General features: G+C 44.6%; 1 protein-coding gene across 1 annotated transcript; it reads left to right on the top strand.

Moving 5' to 3' along the window:
* Positions 1–643: 643 nt before the first annotated feature.
* Positions 644–17544, top strand: LOC134439194 (fibulin-7). Its single transcript, XM_063189078.1, has 8 exons — positions 644–903; positions 5578–5740; positions 6298–6468; positions 8135–8260; positions 12148–12372; positions 13392–13529; positions 13968–14103; positions 15903–17544. Exons 1-8 carry the CDS (start codon positions 838–840, stop codon positions 16264–16266), a joined length of 1389 nt encoding a protein of 462 aa, XP_063045148.1. The 5' UTR covers positions 644–837; the 3' UTR covers positions 16267–17544.
* The last annotated feature ends 1792 nt before the right edge of the window (positions 17545–19336 follow it).

Raw genomic sequence — 19336 nt, 5'->3', positions numbered from 1 at the left:
ATCTGTAGAGACTATGCCCAATAGGATGAGTGTTATATCCACTCTCATTTGTGTTAAAGTAACACTGTCTGCAAAAATGACAGTGCACATTGCTGAGGCAACCATGTTCTTGGGGTTCTAGTATTTAAGATAGGCCTACAGCATTATTTTTGTTTCTGTTTTTTTTTCTGTAGTAGCCTGCAACCAGTTTTGTGTTGAATCCCTCTACAACCATGTAGGCCTAAATCATCATAAAATGTCCAAAAGCACAAATAATGTGTTTGCTTTTATTCTTGAGTTGCTCCCATTCGTCAGCTGCGCAACATATAGCCAAATAGCCTAGTATTTTTCCTGGGCCTGCAAGTTTAAAATGTAGCCTACCTTCACCCATCTCTCTATATTTTTATATGTCACCTGACTAAACTTTATGGTGTGGTTTGACATAACGGTGGCAGTTGTTTCTGTATAGCTTTAGCTCCCCTGAGCGAGCACAAATCTGTTGACTAGCGGATTTTATTTTTTCCCTCCAAGCTTACAAATGCCACAACTGAGCAGCTTTTTATGAGGAGAGAAATGTGGCATGTGCCTTCCAAAAAAAGGAAAAGAAGGAAAACAGCACGCGCAAACGGAGCGAGCCCTTATAATGTACCAAACAGATCGTTCCAGTTTCATATTGATGTATACTCAGAGGTGCGCCACGCTAGGTCTGCCTTCTCAACCTGTCCAAATACTGCCTGTAGTTCAGTTTAACAAAATAAAATACAGACGTGCTCTCTTTTTCCGTGGCGGGATATTACTCGAAACTACTTTTTGGAACAGACGTGAAAGTTCCTGAGCGCACAAGAGCGAGAGAAAAAGATGGGTCATTCTCAAGTTGTCATTTTGTTGATGGGCGTCTGTCAACTGTCCATCATACACGGCCAGGTGAGTTTCCGGAGTTCACGTGCTTTAACTTTCAGCGTTCCAAAGAAGGCTACACAAAGTGGATGCTTTGCTATGTGGCCCACAATAAGGTACGTGAATTAGTGGATTTCAATCTGATTGTTTTGGCTGAAAATATTGGATTCAAATGTGCTAAAGGCGCACTTTGAGTTTGAGGTACAGACATGCGCCAATGAAATGTTTTATTGTGGGAAATAGAAGACACTTAAACATTTTAAGAGCTAAACCATTTTATGGGATCTGAGCCACTGACATCTGTATGAGAGGTAGAAATGTGATTCAGTAGAGCGGAGGGCCAAGCCCAAGGTGTCAGATCCCTCACCATGGTGCTCAAACCACAGACTCCACTGACAAAACCATGTGTCTTCCTTTGCTGTCTGCTCTTACTGCTTTCTGACCAACTATGAATGCTGCATTGCCAACATCTGTCTCAGCAAAGTATAGCTTCACCAGAGACATACAATTCCCATAAACCACAACCATCAACACATAATTCAGACAGGATACCTAATGTTGCACTGTTATCTGGGATGGTCTGTCTAGTCCAGGGTTGGGGACCTATGTCTTGAAGGCCATTTATGGCCATTGAGGCTGTTTTATTCAGCTCCTGATGTAATTTTAATGTTATGCAGCTTCACATGAAATAGGACACATTTTGTAAAGAAATCAGAGAAATTACATTCGCAATACAATTAAGTTATATTCAGGGGACCTAGAGAAGGTGGGGTCTGTTTTAAAGGTGGCCGCCTTCAATATAGGCCATAAGAGCAGGGGGAAATCCTGGTTTGTGTTCATAGTATGGCCCTTGGAGGAAATGCATGACCCTTGGAGGAATTTGAAGTGGCCCTTCAAACTAAAAAAGGTTCCCCACCCCTGGTCTAGTATATGTGAGTCAGTCTGCTACCTACTACTTGCAAGTAGTATGCAATCAAACTCAGTGTGCCATAATGTGTTGAATGATGAACTTGGGTCAGGCATTGCAAAACCTGTGTTTTCTCAGAGCTGGCATTATTGCTGCTGGCCGTAAAGAAATCCCTGTGCTGGCTGGCAGGCGGCTCTGTGTATTTGTTTTGCTTGCTACCCTCACATGGTTGCAGTGAGTGAAGTGCAGCTGCCAGCCTGCCTGCCTGTGCTGTGATGATGGTGTGACATAACAGCTTGCTCGGGCCTTGGGGCTGCTTTTGGTAGAAGACTGCCCTCATTTCCTCTCGGGTTCCTGCATGAGGCTTGTTCCTGCACAGAGCGCTTGTCATGCTATGAAATGTTTTTTGCCTGTGAGCGGAAAAGACAGGCAGCATCAGCAGTGATCCAAGTAACCCCTTGGTTAGACGAACACGGCTTATGGTGGTGGTGGAGTAAAGGGGGAAGGAGGGGGGGGTCCTGTCTTGCGCAAGTCAAACCTGCCCATGAAAGTGTGCACTTGTTTTTGCTGCCCAAGTGCAATCTTGTGCGCGCCCCCACATGAAAGTATTCCACATGATGTGTTTTTACCGCCGTCGCCACCACACCCCCCCCGAGAAAAGCAACATTGTCCGCGGGCGCTACCGCCGGGCCGGCTCCCGACAGAACGCCCCCCTGTTCCATCTGATGTCCCTCCAACAGGCCGCCGGACTGGTCTCCGTATCAATTAGCCAGGTGTTTTCACAAGGAGAGCCAATATTTACCATGCTTACATAACACCAGGCCAGATGCAAACACTAATTGGCCCTCTGAAAAACACGAGAGGGAGCAAGGAGGAGGAGGGGGAGAGAGAGAGCGAGAGAGAGAGAGAACCTGAGGAGGAGAAAAACATGATGGCTTCCCCTCCACCTGCAGCAGATGAGGGTCAGACCCATAGCCCTCAGCTCCACACTCCACTAATTGAGCTGTGATAAACAGCCGGAGGGCCCTCTATCCTCATTTATTTAGTACAGTATCTGCCACAGGTTGAGGAGACACTGAGGTAGAATCTTATTTTCCATAGATCTGCTGCAGAGCAGTGAAGAGATTCTTTGTCCTCCTGATGCAGGTGAGCTCTCTCTCCAGCTCTGAGGGATGAGTTTCGTAAAGTCAGAGGATATATTTGATTTGAATCATATTTGGCCAGAAGCACAATGGCACTCTGTTGAGAGGATGCCCTATGATCAAGTCTCCCAATCCCCCCCCCTGCCGCTTGCCAAAAAAGAAGTAACCTTCCCCTTTCTTGCATAACATAATGTAACGCTAAACCCCTTCAAATGGCCTCTCGCATGCTTGTGCCAGAAAACTGTAACATCCGAGGTTTAGAGTGAAGAGAAAGAAGTGGACAAAGAAACAAAAGAAGAGCATGTGACTATGTGACATGAGACTGGGGTGGAAAGGCGGGTATGGATGAGGGAATGCGGGAAAGTGATTTTTTGGCATCTGTGTCTCTCATGCTTGAGTTGGACCACGCACTTTAATACAAGATACTCTCCTCTGCCCATACCCATTTGCTACAGTGTAATGACAATTTTGGCCCCCATGATCAGAGTGGACAGATGGATTGAGGAGGCTTTAAATAAACACAATGCAATTGCACATTGTTTTTCTCTAGTTACATTCGTGGTAAAAGCTAATGACTCCCAGGCAGCTGCTTGACCACATCTTTGTGTGTGAGTAGTTCAGAGGTGACCCAGATGAATGCATTTACAAATAGACCTAACATGTGTTGTTTCACTTCCTCTCTCCAAAACGTTGTTGTGGTTCTATAAAGGAAATAGTATCACACCCTACACATAACAGTGATTTATTTCACCTTAAATTGTCAGGTAATAGATATGAATATGAACAGAATGGGTTTGAAATTGAATCAGTGCTTGAACCAGCAGCATCATTGCCCTCTTGAATACCATAAAACATTTCCAATGTCAGACAGTTAACTCATTTTCTTCATCTTTGCTGAAGTAGTAGGTGGTATTGGTAGTAGCAACAGTAGCACTGAGGAACATTCATGAGGTCATGTGTTAGTATGACATGTAATAACATGAGTATGAAATATTTGTTTTTGCTATTTACTTCTTCTTTGTTAAATATTCCATGTTTCTAAAGAACACTGTATACTGTAACTTCTTCCCTCTTTAAAATAGTCTGTATCTATCAGTGGCTGCAGTTGGCTGAACAGGCTGACCTTATGTAGGTGACCTCAGTAATGTAAACACCTCCGATGCTACTGCTACTGCTGTGCTCTGCTCTTGTGAACTCCCCACCTCTGCTACCGTTCGTGCTATTGCCATGGGGGAGCCTCTGCTGTGAGGAGAGGAGAGGAGAGGGGAGGAGAGGAAAAGAGGAGAGCACGTGTGAAACCCAGGGCACCCGCAGGTCATTCCACCGCCAAGCACAACCAAATCTTTCATGGCCCTTACCCCACTCTCACACAAACACCCACACATGGCTGCACACACAGATACAAGCATGCACATACGCGCGCACGCACGCACGCACGCACGCACGCACGCACGCACGCACACACACACACAGACACACACACACACAGACACACACACACACACACACACACACACACACACACACACACACACACACACACACACACACTGCCATGGACCTACAGTAGGTCTGTCTCTACCTCACGAGGCAACGTCATACTACGGTAGTCCACCATGCAGGCAGCATGAGCAGACACATCACACCTCTTGCTGAACTGAGGAGAGCTTTCACTTTACACACCACCCGCACACACACACACTCTCTCTCTCTCTCTCTCTCTCTCTCTCTCTCTCTCTCTCTCTCTCTCTCTCTCTCTCTCTCTCTCTCTCTCTCTCTCTCTCTCTCTCTCTCTCTCTCTCTCTCTCTCACACACACACACACGCATACACACCCCACCAGCCCTAATGTAAACCACCACCAGCAGAGTGAAGGCAAGACGCCACTCAGGGGCCCCAGGAGAGAGGAATCAGTTCAGCAGGAGGTCGCAGGACCAGGAGAGGACAGGCCTCAATACCTCCCTTCATTCATTCAGCAGCCCTGAAGGAGGAGAGAAGCGAAAATAATGACTACAAAACGAGTGAAATGAAGCCTCTCTTCTCCTCATCTGTAAAAATAACTCAAGACTGTGAGGGGGGCTTGGTGTGCACCTCAATTCAAATACCTGATTTCACCAGGGTGCTCAGTTTAATGCTCCAAGGATTTCGCCGATATGACAAAGTTCTATAATGTTTTTCGCAAATGTGTCATTATCTGTCTACTGAAGACATTTTTTGGCAAACTTGCACTACTGTCTGGCCAAACTGAGCGGAGTACATTACACAGAATAATATCCATCAGTATTCCTGCACAAAGCCCACACGTCTGCTTGGTTATTTAACCGTCAATTTCTCCCTTTTCTCCTACTAATTGCATAAACACGGCCAGACTGCATGTTCTGTTGACAGGGTCGCTGACAGCTTTGACCGGGCCCAGAACAAAATCATCTAAAAGGGCCCCCGTCTCTATATCCTTACAATGTAGTGGGAACTCAATTCTGGGCCCCTTCTCTTCTTGGGCCCATGACAACTAATTTCACTTGTACCCCCCTGTTGGCGTGCCTGTCTGCTGGCAACAACCACAAGAATATCCACCGAGTGTTTACCAGGGCGTTTAATTGGGTGCAGTGAACTTGTGAAGCTGAAGTGTCTTTTTTTGTCTGTCTTCCTGCAGGATTGTCCGAGCAGACAGGAGCTGCAGAGCTCTCTTCGCCAGGTCCACAAGCTGCTGACGGCCCACGAGACCTCCTACATGCAGAGCCTCCGCACGCTCCGCAAGAAGCTCAGCCTGCTGCAGACCAGCGCCGCACGCCTGCCCGCCCTCAAACCCAACAATGGTACGTGTGTGGGAGTTTACCATACAGTGGGAACTTGGGCAGGAGTTTGTTAAAGTTGAGTGAAAAGTTGCAAAGATAGATAGATACTTTGTACATAGATTATAGATAGACATAGATAAGTTACTGGATAGATAGACAGACAGACAGACAGACAGACAGACAGACAGACAGGCAACTTTATTGTCCCCAAGGAGAAATTTTGACAAGGTGCCGCTGCAGCAGAGCATGCACCAAAAAGGTTACGGTGCTCATAGTTACAGTTTAAAGGTATGACTTTACATTGCCAATAAACACCCACCCCAATACAAACAAACATGGATGGATACATGTTTTTTGGCAATGCAGTAGTGTTGGGTCATGGGTCATGGGTATGGGTCATGGTAAAAAGGGTCTTTACGTATATGCAACCTGTGGTAAATATATTTAATTAAGAAGAGATGAATGACGTGAGGACCAAGTGTCTTCAAAATGTAACTGAACTGATTTCATTGGGAATCGTGGTGATATGTTAACCTTGTTTCAAACTTGCCGTTTGTGCGATGGTCTTCAATCTACAGTGACTTGTCCAAAGTTAGAAGCACCTGCCAATGGCAAGAAGATGGGCAAGATTCTGGTTCCGGGTCATGAGATCCATTTCCTGTGTGACCCTGGCTTTGAGCTCGTGGGCTCTGAGACTCGCCAGTGTAAGGAGACTTTGGTCTGGAGTGGACAGCAGCCAGTCTGCAAAGGTAAGAAGCGTGATGCTATATTCAGTCAGTCTATACCAAAGTACATTCAGAGTTACAGGCAGCCAGTTTGCAAAGGTAAAATGAGTGGGGCTACCAATGATGGGCACAACCAACTCACAATTCATTTCACATATCATTTTTTTTTAAAATCTTGTTTTTATTGTTATACTGCTTTTTAGTTCATTTGTTAGCTTTTAGTGTTCATATTCAGCAATTTTAAAAAGTGCATTCAGAGTTCAAGGTGTGAAAATATATTCTTGATTTCAATATAAGGTTTTTGATTGAAGGTAACAAAAGTATAAGAAATAATCTCTCTAGACTTTTTGTTTCAGTTTTGCTAGTTTTGTACCAAAGTCTGTACAGTATTAATAGACTGAAGGTCTTCTACAGTGTCACAGATTTACCAGTCACTTTGGTTTGGTTCCATTCTCCTATTCCGTTTTTTTAAAGGCAGAGAGAGAGAGAGAGACCACAGTATAATACCCAGTGAATATATTGCATGCAAATCAAGTATAAAACAAGTCTAGGGTCCATTATAACACATCCAGCCTTTCCTGAGGCGATTTTAAATTCAAGTATGTCTTTCCGAGGCCCAGCCTGAGGCAAACAACTACCATAGCCCTCCTCTCCTCCTATCCACTCCGTCTGTCTCCTCTCCCCCTCTCCTCTACTCTATTTCTCTCAGCTCTTGTCTTCTTCTCCTCTCCTCTCCTCACCCTTCCTCTCTCCTCTGTCTTTGGATTCATCACTCATCCTTTTATCGACTCCACCATCTGCCTCCCATTCCTGTCAGCATCTGCTTTGTTTTTTTTCTCTTTCTCTCTCTGCCTCTTTGTCTGTCTATTGCTGTGTATTTGAGCTGTAATATACACATAGCTGACAGTGTTTGCTGCCCAGCGTTCACGTTCCTCTACGAGCTGTCCACAGTTCGTCTGCATGCCATTCTGGTGTAAAGTTTCTCTCTCTTTTTGAATGGGTAAGGCTATCCAAAAGGGAAATGCATTGGTTTGGATGCATCCATGATTTCCTTTCAACACTGCTGTAGTGATACACATAAGTGCGCGCACGCTCACACACGCACACGCACACGCACACACACACACACACACACACACACACACACACACACACACACACACACACACACACACACACACACACATCCTTCAACAGTTAAGCAATCACACTGCCAATGCATTTCTATAGGGTTATAGACAAATGAAAACAGCCAGGCCTTCTTTAATCTGTATATCACTGGGATAGTGTTACATGGCCCATTCTTGGCATTGCAGTCTGTGGCTACTCACCCCACACGAGGGATCCAGTTGTTTGGCGTCGGTGGCCTTCTCCACAGATAGGGATAGCTTTCTGCATGGACAGCCTCCCCCCCTCTCCTCTTTCAGATACTAGAAAGGAGGGTCCCTCTTCTTTTTTCTCTCCATCTCTCCTTTTCAGACATGAAGTGTTGTTTCTCTTCTCCATCTCTCCTTTTCAAACATAAACGAGTGTTGTTCCTCTCCTCCCTCTCTCCTTTTCAGACATGAATGAGTGTTGTTACTCTTTTCCCTTTCCCCTTTTTTGGAGATGAACAAGTGTTGTTCCTACTCCCTCTCTCCTTTTCAGACATAAACTAGTGTTGTTCCTCTTTTCCCTCTCTCCTATTCAGACATAAACGAGTGTTCCTCCTCTCCGTGCTTGAACGGGGGCACCTGTGAGAACGAGGTGAATGGGTTTGCCTGCACCTGTGCTAAAGGATGGGCCGGAGCCACCTGCCAGTCCCCTGTGCCAACCTGTAAGTGCATCACCACGCCCGCGGCCAGGGCCATAGCGGATGGCTAAACAAACTGTTAAGGAAATTCATTAATCAGACAGTACACAACGAGAGCACAGCTTTCGCGAAAAGGAGAGAGATTGAAATGCAGAGAACTCGCTCTTTGAGTGGCTTCAGAACTCTCTCTGTCTCTCTGCCTTCTGGTACGGTCGTTTTTAATGAGAAGACACAAGAGTGCAAATTCACAGTGAATTTCCATTCTTGTGTCTTCTCATTAAAAATGACCGTTCAACGGGGAGAGCGCTCCACTAGCCTCTTATCTCGCAGAAGTTCACAGGGAAGAGCTCACTCAGAAACAGAGTTTGACCAGAAACATACAGAAAGAAGAATGAAGTCTTAACTACATATTAGAATTCTTCTTCCACAAACACAAGGAATAAGTTGACTTAGTGTGACATATTGCAATGCTGCAAGCTTTGCTGCCATCTGACCTTCATCTAGGTTCAATGATTTATCCTATAACACAATTTGCTGAAGATAATGGTAAAAAGAAATAGTTACATGTCATGTGTTGGAGTATTCATGGAGAGATATCTAAAATGCTGACCGAGTTGGAAGCAGTCATTGAACCTTTCCACAGGTTAAACTTTCTTCTGGCACCAATGAACAAAAAGCTTGTGTTAATGGCGCTCCTTGGATGCCCACCCAATACACGTACCTCACCTCGTTCACTCCAAAAGTGCAAAAAAAACCATAAACCTAGTGTCCCTATGAGATCTTGCAGTCCTCACACATGGGTCAGGAGATGACCCTAATCCAAGGCTGAAGTGCCCCCGAGAAAGGCATTTACTATAACCCCACTCTGCTCCATGGCCTGTACCTAACACCCTATACATACTTGCAAGTCACTTTGGATAAAAGCATCCGCCAAGTGTAATGTAACGTAAAGGTGCTTTTTGGCAGGCTTTTGGGCACTTGGCAACCGCTATACGGTCCTGCATTGAGAGGACATTCAGAGTGTCATTAATATATCCTTCCTGTTCGGAAGTGCAGTTGGGGATCATTCTGATGTGTGGCTGCTTAGATGACTTGGATGCTGGACAATTTGCCATCACAGCAAGAGAAAAGTACATCCCAAGTGCATGTCCTCCATCGACCCTTCAATTACAGAATGACTACATGTCACTCCTGAAGGTGTGTGAAAAACACTCTGGAAAAATGGCAGAACTTCAAGAAGAATTGCTACTGTTATTTGTTATGTAGGCCTACTATATCTGTAGCTCTCTGCACAAGATCATTAGAGGGTAATTGGTTATAAAACATTGTTTGGGCTTTTCTCATGGATATGTCAACAAAGACATTAGAGAGTAATTGGTTCGTCTAAATGTTAAGTAAGGGTTAACGTTCGGCGAGAAGGTCGCTACCGTGGAATAGCAGCACGACAGAGAGAATCTTTAGACCCCGACGCGGAGCGGAGGCGTCTTGTTCTCTCTGAAGTGCTGCTATTCCACAAAGCGACCGACTCGCCGAAAGTTAACCCGCTTATTATATGGATATACTTAAATGATTCACACATGGCGGGGACATTTCTTTAGGCCTATTTAATGTTAAGATTGTTGCTGCGCAAAACAAAACAGTGCCGTTGTGAAACACTGCTAAGCAACAGCTAGGTAGCCAGGACAACAGGTGTTGTCTATCACAGCAGCTGATTAGAGTCTTGTTGAAAAGTCGCTTTAGCAGTGAAAAGTCTTGTTGCCATTGACAGCGGTCTGTTATAGACCAACCCGTCCGTTATCGAAAAATAACAGACGTGCGAACGTTGGGGAGCCCCGTTGAAATGAATGGAGCATTCGACCGATGACGTCACACCATATAATAATACTGTTATAAAACATTGTTAACTCTGATGAAGGCCTAAGTGCCGAAACGTCAGCACCAAATAAAAAAGAAAGACGTGGTGAACCGTGAAGAAGCAGTGTCGCACTCTTCCTTGTGTGAACTGAAGACTGAAGTACCCTGAAAAGCTGCACCTGCTGAAAAAGAAACCTTCGAGGTGTGCGGGCTCTCACAAAACGTTGCCAAAATAAAACATTGTTGAAAGAAACATCCTTGAGCAATGTCCAAACAAAGGCATGCAACTTCTTCATTTCGTCTGTTAGCTTCAACACAATCACCTCGCATAGTATAACTAAATTATTCAGGTGAAAATGGAAATTAAATGAATTCACAAAATCCAAAACAGCACTTCAGCATATAAGGGCGGGAGGGCAAAAAATTACTTTGGTATCTTAATAAGGCTTTTTGTTTTTGGAAAAATAAAAATTGCAATATTACTCACACTGATAGAAATTCTCCCTCACGCCCTCACGCACGCCCTCACGCCCTCACGCACACACAAAAAGCTGTTCCCAGTCCTCTGGGTTCTGCACCGCTGATTTAGTTAGCTCACACACAGAGGGATCCAGGGAGAGCTGGTAAAATAAATGCAGAGTCCATTTTGTTTTGGCACCATCTGCGGTACGTTAAATGAACGCACGTGCACGCACGCGCGCACGCACGCAGACACACACACACACACACACACACACACACACACACACACACACACACACACACACACACACACACACACACACACACACACACACACACACACACACACGCCCACACGCATACGCGCGCACACACACCTCTAATGGGGGGTTTAAGCACAGCTCAACCATGACGTGTTTGTTTGCAGTCGATGGCTTGAACACTGGTATGGCTGTCCACTGTCTCATTACTTACTCTCGCTGACAGGCCCCAGACCTTCATAAAATTGCCATCGGCCCTTCGCTGCACACTATGTAATACCAGTTTACTGTGCTACTGTGCTGTGTTAGAGATTCTGCTCTGCACGATAATTTGGTTTCCTCACATACACAGGGATTGCTGCAAGTTGTAAGTTTGCCAGGCTCTGAAGTATTAATATTCAGTTACACGGTAATTCTCTCTGTTCCCTAAAACTCTCTTTGCCAGTTTTCATCACCATATCTAACGCCTCATTGGCCTTTACCCTGAAGTCCTTCCCTGTCCGCTGTGCAATAACAGTTTAGAGAGCTGCTAACGTGGTGTGTTAGAGATACTGCTCTGGACCACGATTTGGTTTCTTTTTCACACAGGCATTGCAGCAAGCGGAAGGTTGGTCAGGCTGTTCAATATTAACATTCAGCTGTAATTCACAGTCTTATACCTCAAGGCCAGTTCACACAAAGTTTGAAATCTTTGTAGAGTGCTCAAGATGGTTCGCTGCTTTTAGAAAGCAAGTTGGAATATCATCTTAATTTTTCCATACAGTGCACACGGTTTCCTCTTCTTCTCTTCCACAGTAATTCAGTGTCACACTTAAAGGCCAGTTCACACAAAGTTTGAGATCCTTGTAGATTGCTTTAGGTGATTAATGGCTCTTAGGAAGTAAGTTGGACCACCTTCATATCATATGGTAATTTATCCATACAGGACAGAACATCTCAGCAGCCCTCATAAGATTGGTACATATGCTTCCCTGCACACTATGTAAAACCAGTTTACAGTGCTGTTCATGCTGTCTTAGATATTCTGTTCTGCACCATGCTTTGCTTTATACACAGGCATAGTCTGGTGATATTAATACTAGTTCCAAGGGAGCAATTATAATCGAAATGTATGGGATCCTGTACGATTTAAATTTGGTAGAAATTGAGAGAGGTAGAAATTGAAATTGCATTACCAGACTCAGAGAAGGGCTTGAATTAGCCTACAGGGATAAAATAAAAGTCATATATAATGGAAGATGTAAAATCAGCTTCTTTGCAAAATGGTAGAATGTCGCTTCAACACACAACCACCCACCCCCCTTCTCTCTCTCTCTCTCTCTCTCTCGTTTGTAGTTTTCATCACCATAACCAACACCTCAGCAGCCACGTCAGTGGGAGCAGCAGGAGCGGCAGGGGGAACGGTGGGGGCAGCAGCAGCAGGAGCCTCCGTGCCCCCTCCAGCCACCAGCAGCCCCCCCATGGTGCGGCCCTCCCACTGCACCCAGACACAGGGCACAACCCACTGCACCTGCGACCCAGGGTACACCATCTCCGGACGGGACACCAGCGTCTGCACTGGTGAGGCTCAGCTTAGCATGCATCCAGAGATGTTCTAGACTAGAGGGGCTGCATGTTCTGCTGATCTTAGTGCCATATATTAATGGCATACTATGCTACCGTATTTGTATATTGATATGTCAAATTGGCAGGAACTGCAATATCCAACCTAATAATACCATTACTTTGAAGGCCTTTTTCTCAGTTTCAATTTTGGTTGAATGTTTGCCTTTGTAGCACAGCACGGTCAGAGGATTTGTTTGAACTTGAATTTGAACTTCATTTAAAGTAAACTCATTTTCTCCCATTTGGCAGTCGACCAAAGCTCATTCTGGTTTGATGCCACATAATTACCCATTCTCACTCTCGCACCAATGATGGAGCGTTGCCATGCAGAATATTGGTAGGCACACTGAAAGCAAAGAAATTTTCAGGAGCAACTGGAATCAAAGGGTCATTCCGGTCCCTCCTGAGCCAAAGTAGCAAAAGTAGCAAAAGTAGCAAAAGTAGCCAAATAGAAATACTGTTAAAACATTTAAGTTATATTTTGTTACATGGCTAAAATGTGCATGCCACATTAAATTAACTTACAACACATCTTGAAATATAAAGCATACAAAAGCGTGCCATATATTAAGGAATGTACGCAGCATAAACATTCTAAATTTAACACTGTGGTCTGGTCAGACGAATAGGAACGGAGACAGTTTAATCGCCAATTTAAGTGTCTTCATTAATCTAGAGACAGCCCAATTCTTCATTCTCACAGATTTCCCCGTCTTTGTCCTCTGGAACAAAAGTTCAAGTTCAGCTTCAAAAAAGTCACAGAGAGGAACTAAAAAAAAATCCAATATCTTGGTATTTTAATGAAAATACCTGAAACCAAAATGTGCAATTTTATCACTCACCGTTACATACCAGGATCCTAGGTCATGGTCGTGGATGTAGTCAGCACTGTATCTTCAGGATGTGTGGAGCGAGGAGGAGGAGGAGGAGGAGGAGAGCCAGCTGTGACTGTGTTTGTATTGCCATCTTTGCAGACATTGACGAGTGTGAGCTCTTCCACATGGGCCAGGCTGGCCGCTTGTGCGTGCACACCTGCCTGAACACACCCGGAGGCTACCGCTGCGCCTGCCCGGCCGGCTACAACCTGACCCGCGATGGACGCAACTGCAAAGGTCAAAGAGGGGTCGTGTCAGCAGGGGAGGGAGGGGAGGGAGAGGGGGCATAAATAAACCAATGTGCTGAGACAAGGGCATGTACTGTAGCTGTCAGGGTATTGATGTGTCAGTGCTAAAAACCTGCGACAACGCAAATAAAACCAAGCTTGTTGTGCACACTATGATGTTATTTAGTGGGTGATGTAATTTGTACATAAACGTTTAACATTAGGAAAACTACAGAAATGACAGCACTGAAAGAATGAATGCATGCCTATTGTGCAGATCTGATTGATGCAGCCATAGCTTGAGTGCACTCCTGATAAAACACTGGTATGGCAGTAGTTAGTCTCATTGGTTCACTTTACTGTTGAGGCACAGCATTTTGGGAGCACACATCACAGATTATTGTAACAAACACTTGTTCTCCTGTCTGTTTGTTTCCTGTGTGTACAGATATTGACGAGTGTTCCAACAGACAGCATAACTGTGAGAAAGACCAGCTCTGCATCAACACCTACGGAGGCTTCCAATGTGTCAAGGTGGAGTGTCCTCGCATCCGAAACGCCACATACGTCAAGACAACACCTCTGTGAGTTGCAAGCATCCTCTCTCCTTTTAATTTTTTTTCAATTTAAGATTTTTTTGTTGTTGTCTTTTACGACTTTATTGATGATAGGACAGTTTGAGAGGTGGACAGGAAGCGAATGGGGAAAGAGATGGAGGGGGGTCGGAAATCGAACCCGGGGTTGGCCACATGGCAGACAAGTTCCCTACCGGTTGGCCACAGCAGGACAAGCATCCTCTCTCCTTAACGGGTGGACGGAAACACTTTTATTTAATTTGACCTCAAGGTGCACTGTGTAGAGTGGTGACCAGAGTAGGTATTGCAACCATGCTGCTCATTGAAATTGTGCTGTCTACTGCCAAATTGTGATGTTTTCATGAATTTGTATTAAATAATGAATTAACATTGACCAAAGTACAATACGTTTTACAGCTAAATATGTCTATTCTGGAAATTCAAAATGACAGACAATGGAGAAGTGCTATTTTCCCAGTCATAATGAATACCTAGATGGTGGTGGTGGTAAGTATTTGTGAAAAAGTTAACATTTGAGAATGGGCAGGATTAATTCTAGAAAGAAACTGATAAAATATATTACACAGAGCACCTTTAATGCAAAGAATCTGAATGCTTTCCACATGATTATGCCACAATGGATGAATATCACAATAAAAGAAGATTGGAATAAAAGATAATTCGAAAACAAATGTATTGTGGAGGCCAGATGCAGCCAAAGGAGTTACTGAGCGATGATATAGGAGAAACTAGCCTGTTCACCTCCTGAATTCTATAATCACATTCATCACCACCTCAGGATGGCTGGTCAATTCATGGACCTTTTTATATTACATATTTAAAAATGTCTTCCCGGAATAGACCTGTCGTGATTGATTCCATCTCAAAATGTGTTTGACAGGTTGATTGAAGTCAAATGGATTGCTCAAGAACAGTGCCAATAAAACACTTCTGAAAGGGTTTGGGGTTATCTTTTTAATCTACTTTGTACATCAAATGGATTGCACAAGGACAATAGTGCAAGCAAAATTCTCAGAGGTTTGAGGCCATCTTTTAAATCTATTTTGTCTTATAGGTTCAAGTTAGAATTTAACTTGCATACAACTTTGTATTCAACCTGAAGACAAAATAGAGGAAATGACAGCACACTAAATCACAGGGCGAAATGAAAGATTATGCCAAGTATAACATCATTTGATATGCTAAGGCAGAAAGGCAGGCAAATGCCATCAGCCATATCAATGCCTTGTGCAAATGAAGGAGACATGGGGACTCTCGGTCTTACGAACAGGGGCACTTTAAAGCTGGCCTAAGGCCAATGTCTTAAGCTCACCTTAGAGGATGGATGCTCCTTAATCTTACCATTAGTCTTGATGAGGAGCCGTCTGTTCTAGATGTCCGGAAGCTTGGCATGACTCTCGAGTCCTGAAGGGCATATTAATGAGATGTATGAGTGTTTTTACGGAGCAAATGTGGAGATCCAATTAACCATGCAGTAATCCGAAAAGAGGAGGACATCAAGGAAAGAGCAGGCAGATGTTTTTGTCCTCTTTTCACCTCCATTCTCTCTTCTTTGAAAAGCAGTTGGTTTACAACTGTTTAGAAATAGAGAGTTAAATTGTTTTGTTAAAATCAAGTTAGATTGAATTCATTATTCACAGATTTATTGTGTTAACAAGAGAAAAAGATTTTCAGCACATGCTTTACATCTGGGAATGCTTATTACACCAGTTTTAGCATCTGTTTATACGCCTATTCAAGTGAAGTATGATGTTTCTTTCCCCCTCCATCCTTCCACCCCTCTCTAGACGCTGCGAGAGGAACCCGTGTGCCCTGGACAACCGCGCGTGCTCCCAGGCCCCCAACTCCGTCTCCTACCACTACCTGGCGGTGGTGTCCAACTTGTCTGCGCCGCGCGTCATGTTCCGCGTCTCGGCCATGCGCATGATCGGGGACACGCTGCGCTTCTCGCTGCTGGGTGGCAGCCGAGCGCGCCGCCACTTCACCGTGCAACGCTCGGACCGGCAGACGGGCCAGCTGATGCTGGTGAGCCCCGTGGCCGGTCCCGCCACGCTGGAGGCCGAGGTGGAGATGAGCGAGCTGGAGAAGAGGGTGCTGCTGGGGAGATACATCACCAAGGTTACCATATTCGTCTCCCCCTATGACTTCTAGACTGCAGTAGCTAGGAAGTGGAGACATGTTCTCTAGACTGGTGGCTCTAGAGGGGGAGATGTGGGGTTTGAGTAGAGAGGGGGTTAAGGTTTAAAAGGAAAAAAACATATATAAAATAAAACATCATGGCGTTCATCATGTCTTCATGTGGCATAAAAGTCAAACATTTTCTTTTTTTAAAGTCAGATATGTAAAAGTTGATTCTTTTACCTGATATGTTTCGACATGGTCTTCCTCATAGGTTGACCAGTCTGAGTTAAAAGAAAATCAGTGATGGTGTTGAAAAGATGTTCTACATTTTAGAAGCGTGGGATTTTGTTGTTATACATATATAAAAAAAATCTACCTATGAGGTACTAGACAAATGCAAAGCCAAGCTAAGTCTATAACATTCTAGAACAAGGCAAAACAACACATTATGGCTTTTAAGCTAACTTTTTCTTTATGTTGCTCTCAGAGGAAACAATGTATACTTTGCACTGGTTTGGGAGGTAGGTATGTTTTAGCCTGACAGGCCAGATCATTCATTTTGAATTACTTCGTAATCCACGAATGGTCTGATTACGCTTCTCTGGGGAGGGTTTTCAGTCATCTACCAGACGGCCGGTGTTACCGGCCAATATGCAAACGCACTTGGGAGCATAATAACATGCGCCATGATCGTCAACTGTCAACGATTGGTCAGAGCTCATTTCAAACCAGAGCTGAGCTCACTCCTCTCACCCAAGTGCTCCAGAGTATCGAGGAAGACCAAACATGAATTACAAAGTAATTAATAATGTGGTCTGGTAAAACCAGGCTAGGTATGTTTAGCCACAGCAGTTAAAAAGAGCATGAAAAGCCTTTGCTGTGTGTATAGCACCTGAATAGTTGCACATTCAGAATAGACTGACTGACTTGTCTATGGTGAAGAATGTCCCTCTAACTGCTTGAAAGATTTGAGTTATGTTGTGAAGTATGAATATATTTTCAGACTGGATTTTATGTCTACTGTTTGTATTTATGTTTGACCATGTTCAGGTATATGATCTCCGCTCTGCTTCCATTGTGTTTGGAGAGGGAGACTGAATTGGCAGAAATTATTTGAGTGCCCACTTCACTTGCATGGGGCCATTCTGCAGGGTAAATGGTATACAAGTGCACAACACAGCCCAAGATATTGTACTTACAGTATATCACAATGGCCCGCTCAAAGGCATTTTTGTGCCGATGAAAGGTCTATTTTTAGTATGATATGTGGGTTAGTTGTCAACACCAGCGTTTCATGGAAGACCAATAAACCCACTTTTCTACAAAAACGTGTCTCGAGTGTTTCATGGAAACGGTAGATGTGTGACAAAGGTTACAAACAGCCTGGTGGATTTTATGTATCGCATAAAACTAGCTTACTTTTCTCCTGTCCCCTTGACACACCGTTTTTTCCCCATTTAACCAAATCACACACACGATTGCAGTCAAATCATCTGTTGGATTGAAGTTTTGAAAAATGAGATGTGGGTAATTTTTTTTTCATACGGGAAGCAGAAAAGCAGAGAAGTGAAAGAGGTTTCTGGGCAAAACATTAAGAGCCGAGTCGGGTGATACAAAGCTGCACTTTTCAGCGGGGGGATAGGAAGCAAGCTCAGCCGGGCTGGATGCTGAAAGAGACCCCTGTGTGTGTACGCAGGCGGGTTCAGCTATGCAGGTAATATTTACATACGCCCATGACCAAAAACAGACAGCCTCTCTCTCTCCCTCTCTCTTTCTCGCTCTCTCGTCCAATGGGATGTGATACATTTGAGTGGAATTCTTATATTTATCCCAAACCTCCTCCCTGATCACTCCAAAGGGGGAATGTGGGAGAGATGAAAGGGAATGGAGGCACACAAGTCTTAAAAACCAACGATGGCAGCGACAGTGGTTCCTAAGTCCCTGGGTTCAGGGAAAGATGTCTAAATACTTCGCCCCACATGCAAGACTCATTTACCAGCCCAACTAGCTCCAAGTAGTACATCTAAAGAGAAGAGATCAGAGAACCAAGTTTGGAGAGGAGTGCACAAATAAACTCTCAAATATGTGGATGTCTTATTTAGATCAGAGAAGATGAAACAGTATGCATGGACACGAACACACACACGCACACACATACACACACACATCACACCATGTAGCGCCACCACCCAGTGCTTCAGGAATAGCACATTACTGGATAAATGACCCACACACAACTGTGTAATCAGCAGGAGCCTTTCTGAAACAGCCCATCGCTGTCTGAGTGTCAACTTGTGTGCCTGCAAGCATCAGTGAGCAGCTGAAGAGTAATCTCTTTCTCTTTCTATGTGTGTGTGTGTGTGTGTGTGTGTGTGTGTGTGTGTGTGTGTGTGTGTGTGTGTGTGTGTGTGTGTGTGTGTGTGTGTGTGTGTGTGCACATGCTGTGAAGAGCAATCTCTGTGCGCGCGCGCACACGCATGTAGGAGGTTAACCAGCCAACCAGACAGGGGTGACACAGAAGATGGCAGTGTGCTCCAGTGGAGACAGACAAGTGCTAATTTGATGCTCCCCCCAGCCACAGTCCTGTAGTGTGATGTGTGAGTCAGTGAGCGTAGTACGAGCCGAGGGCAGGAGAGACATGAGCTACCCCCCAGCCCTGACACATAATTCTAGGGGAGACAGACCTCACTTTGGTGGGGGTGAGAGGTGGGGAAGAGGGTGGGATGGATGGGGGATGTTGGTGAAGAGACCTGAAACACTGTCCACACAGATGGAGAGAGGGGAAAAGGACACATGGAAAAAGAAAGAAAGAAGAAAGATATGTGAGGAATAAAGAAAGAGAGGGAGAGAAAAAAAGGAGATGGGATGGATGGAGACAAAGTAAGTGAGACAGGCAGAGACAGGAGGGCAGAAAAGCCAGGCGGTTGGATGAATAGAGACAAATAAGTAAGTGGAGAGATGGAGAATGGGGGATTACAACGCCAGTGACGGCTAAAGCAGAATGCTATGAATTTACAAGTAGTCCGGAATTAAAGTCGGATGGTTTTACATCACATTGTTTGTCGAGAACTTTCATTTGTATGTCGTCTCTTCAGCATAT

Source organism: Engraulis encrasicolus, chromosome 22, assembly GCF_034702125.1.
Source record: "Engraulis encrasicolus isolate BLACKSEA-1 chromosome 22, IST_EnEncr_1.0, whole genome shotgun sequence".
Lineage (NCBI taxonomy): Eukaryota > Metazoa > Chordata > Actinopteri > Clupeiformes > Engraulidae > Engraulis > Engraulis encrasicolus.
This window is presented reverse-complemented; position numbering and strand designations above follow the sequence as displayed.

What these genes read in the sequence shown, in the direction of transcription:
- LOC134439194 (XM_063189078.1), top strand. Translation starts at nt 838, where the DNA reads ATGGGTCATTCTCAAGTTGTCATTTTGTTGATGGGCGTCTGTCAACTG. An exon ending in CGCCCTCAAACCCAACAATG is followed by an intron (nt 5,741 to 6,297) that starts GTACGTGTGTGG and finishes TTCAATCTACAG; the next exon opens with TGACTTGTCCAAAGTTAGAA. An exon ending in CGATGGACGCAACTGCAAAG is followed by an intron (nt 13,530 to 13,967) that starts GTCAAAGAGGGG and finishes CTGTGTGTACAG; the next exon opens with ATATTGACGAGTGTTCCAAC.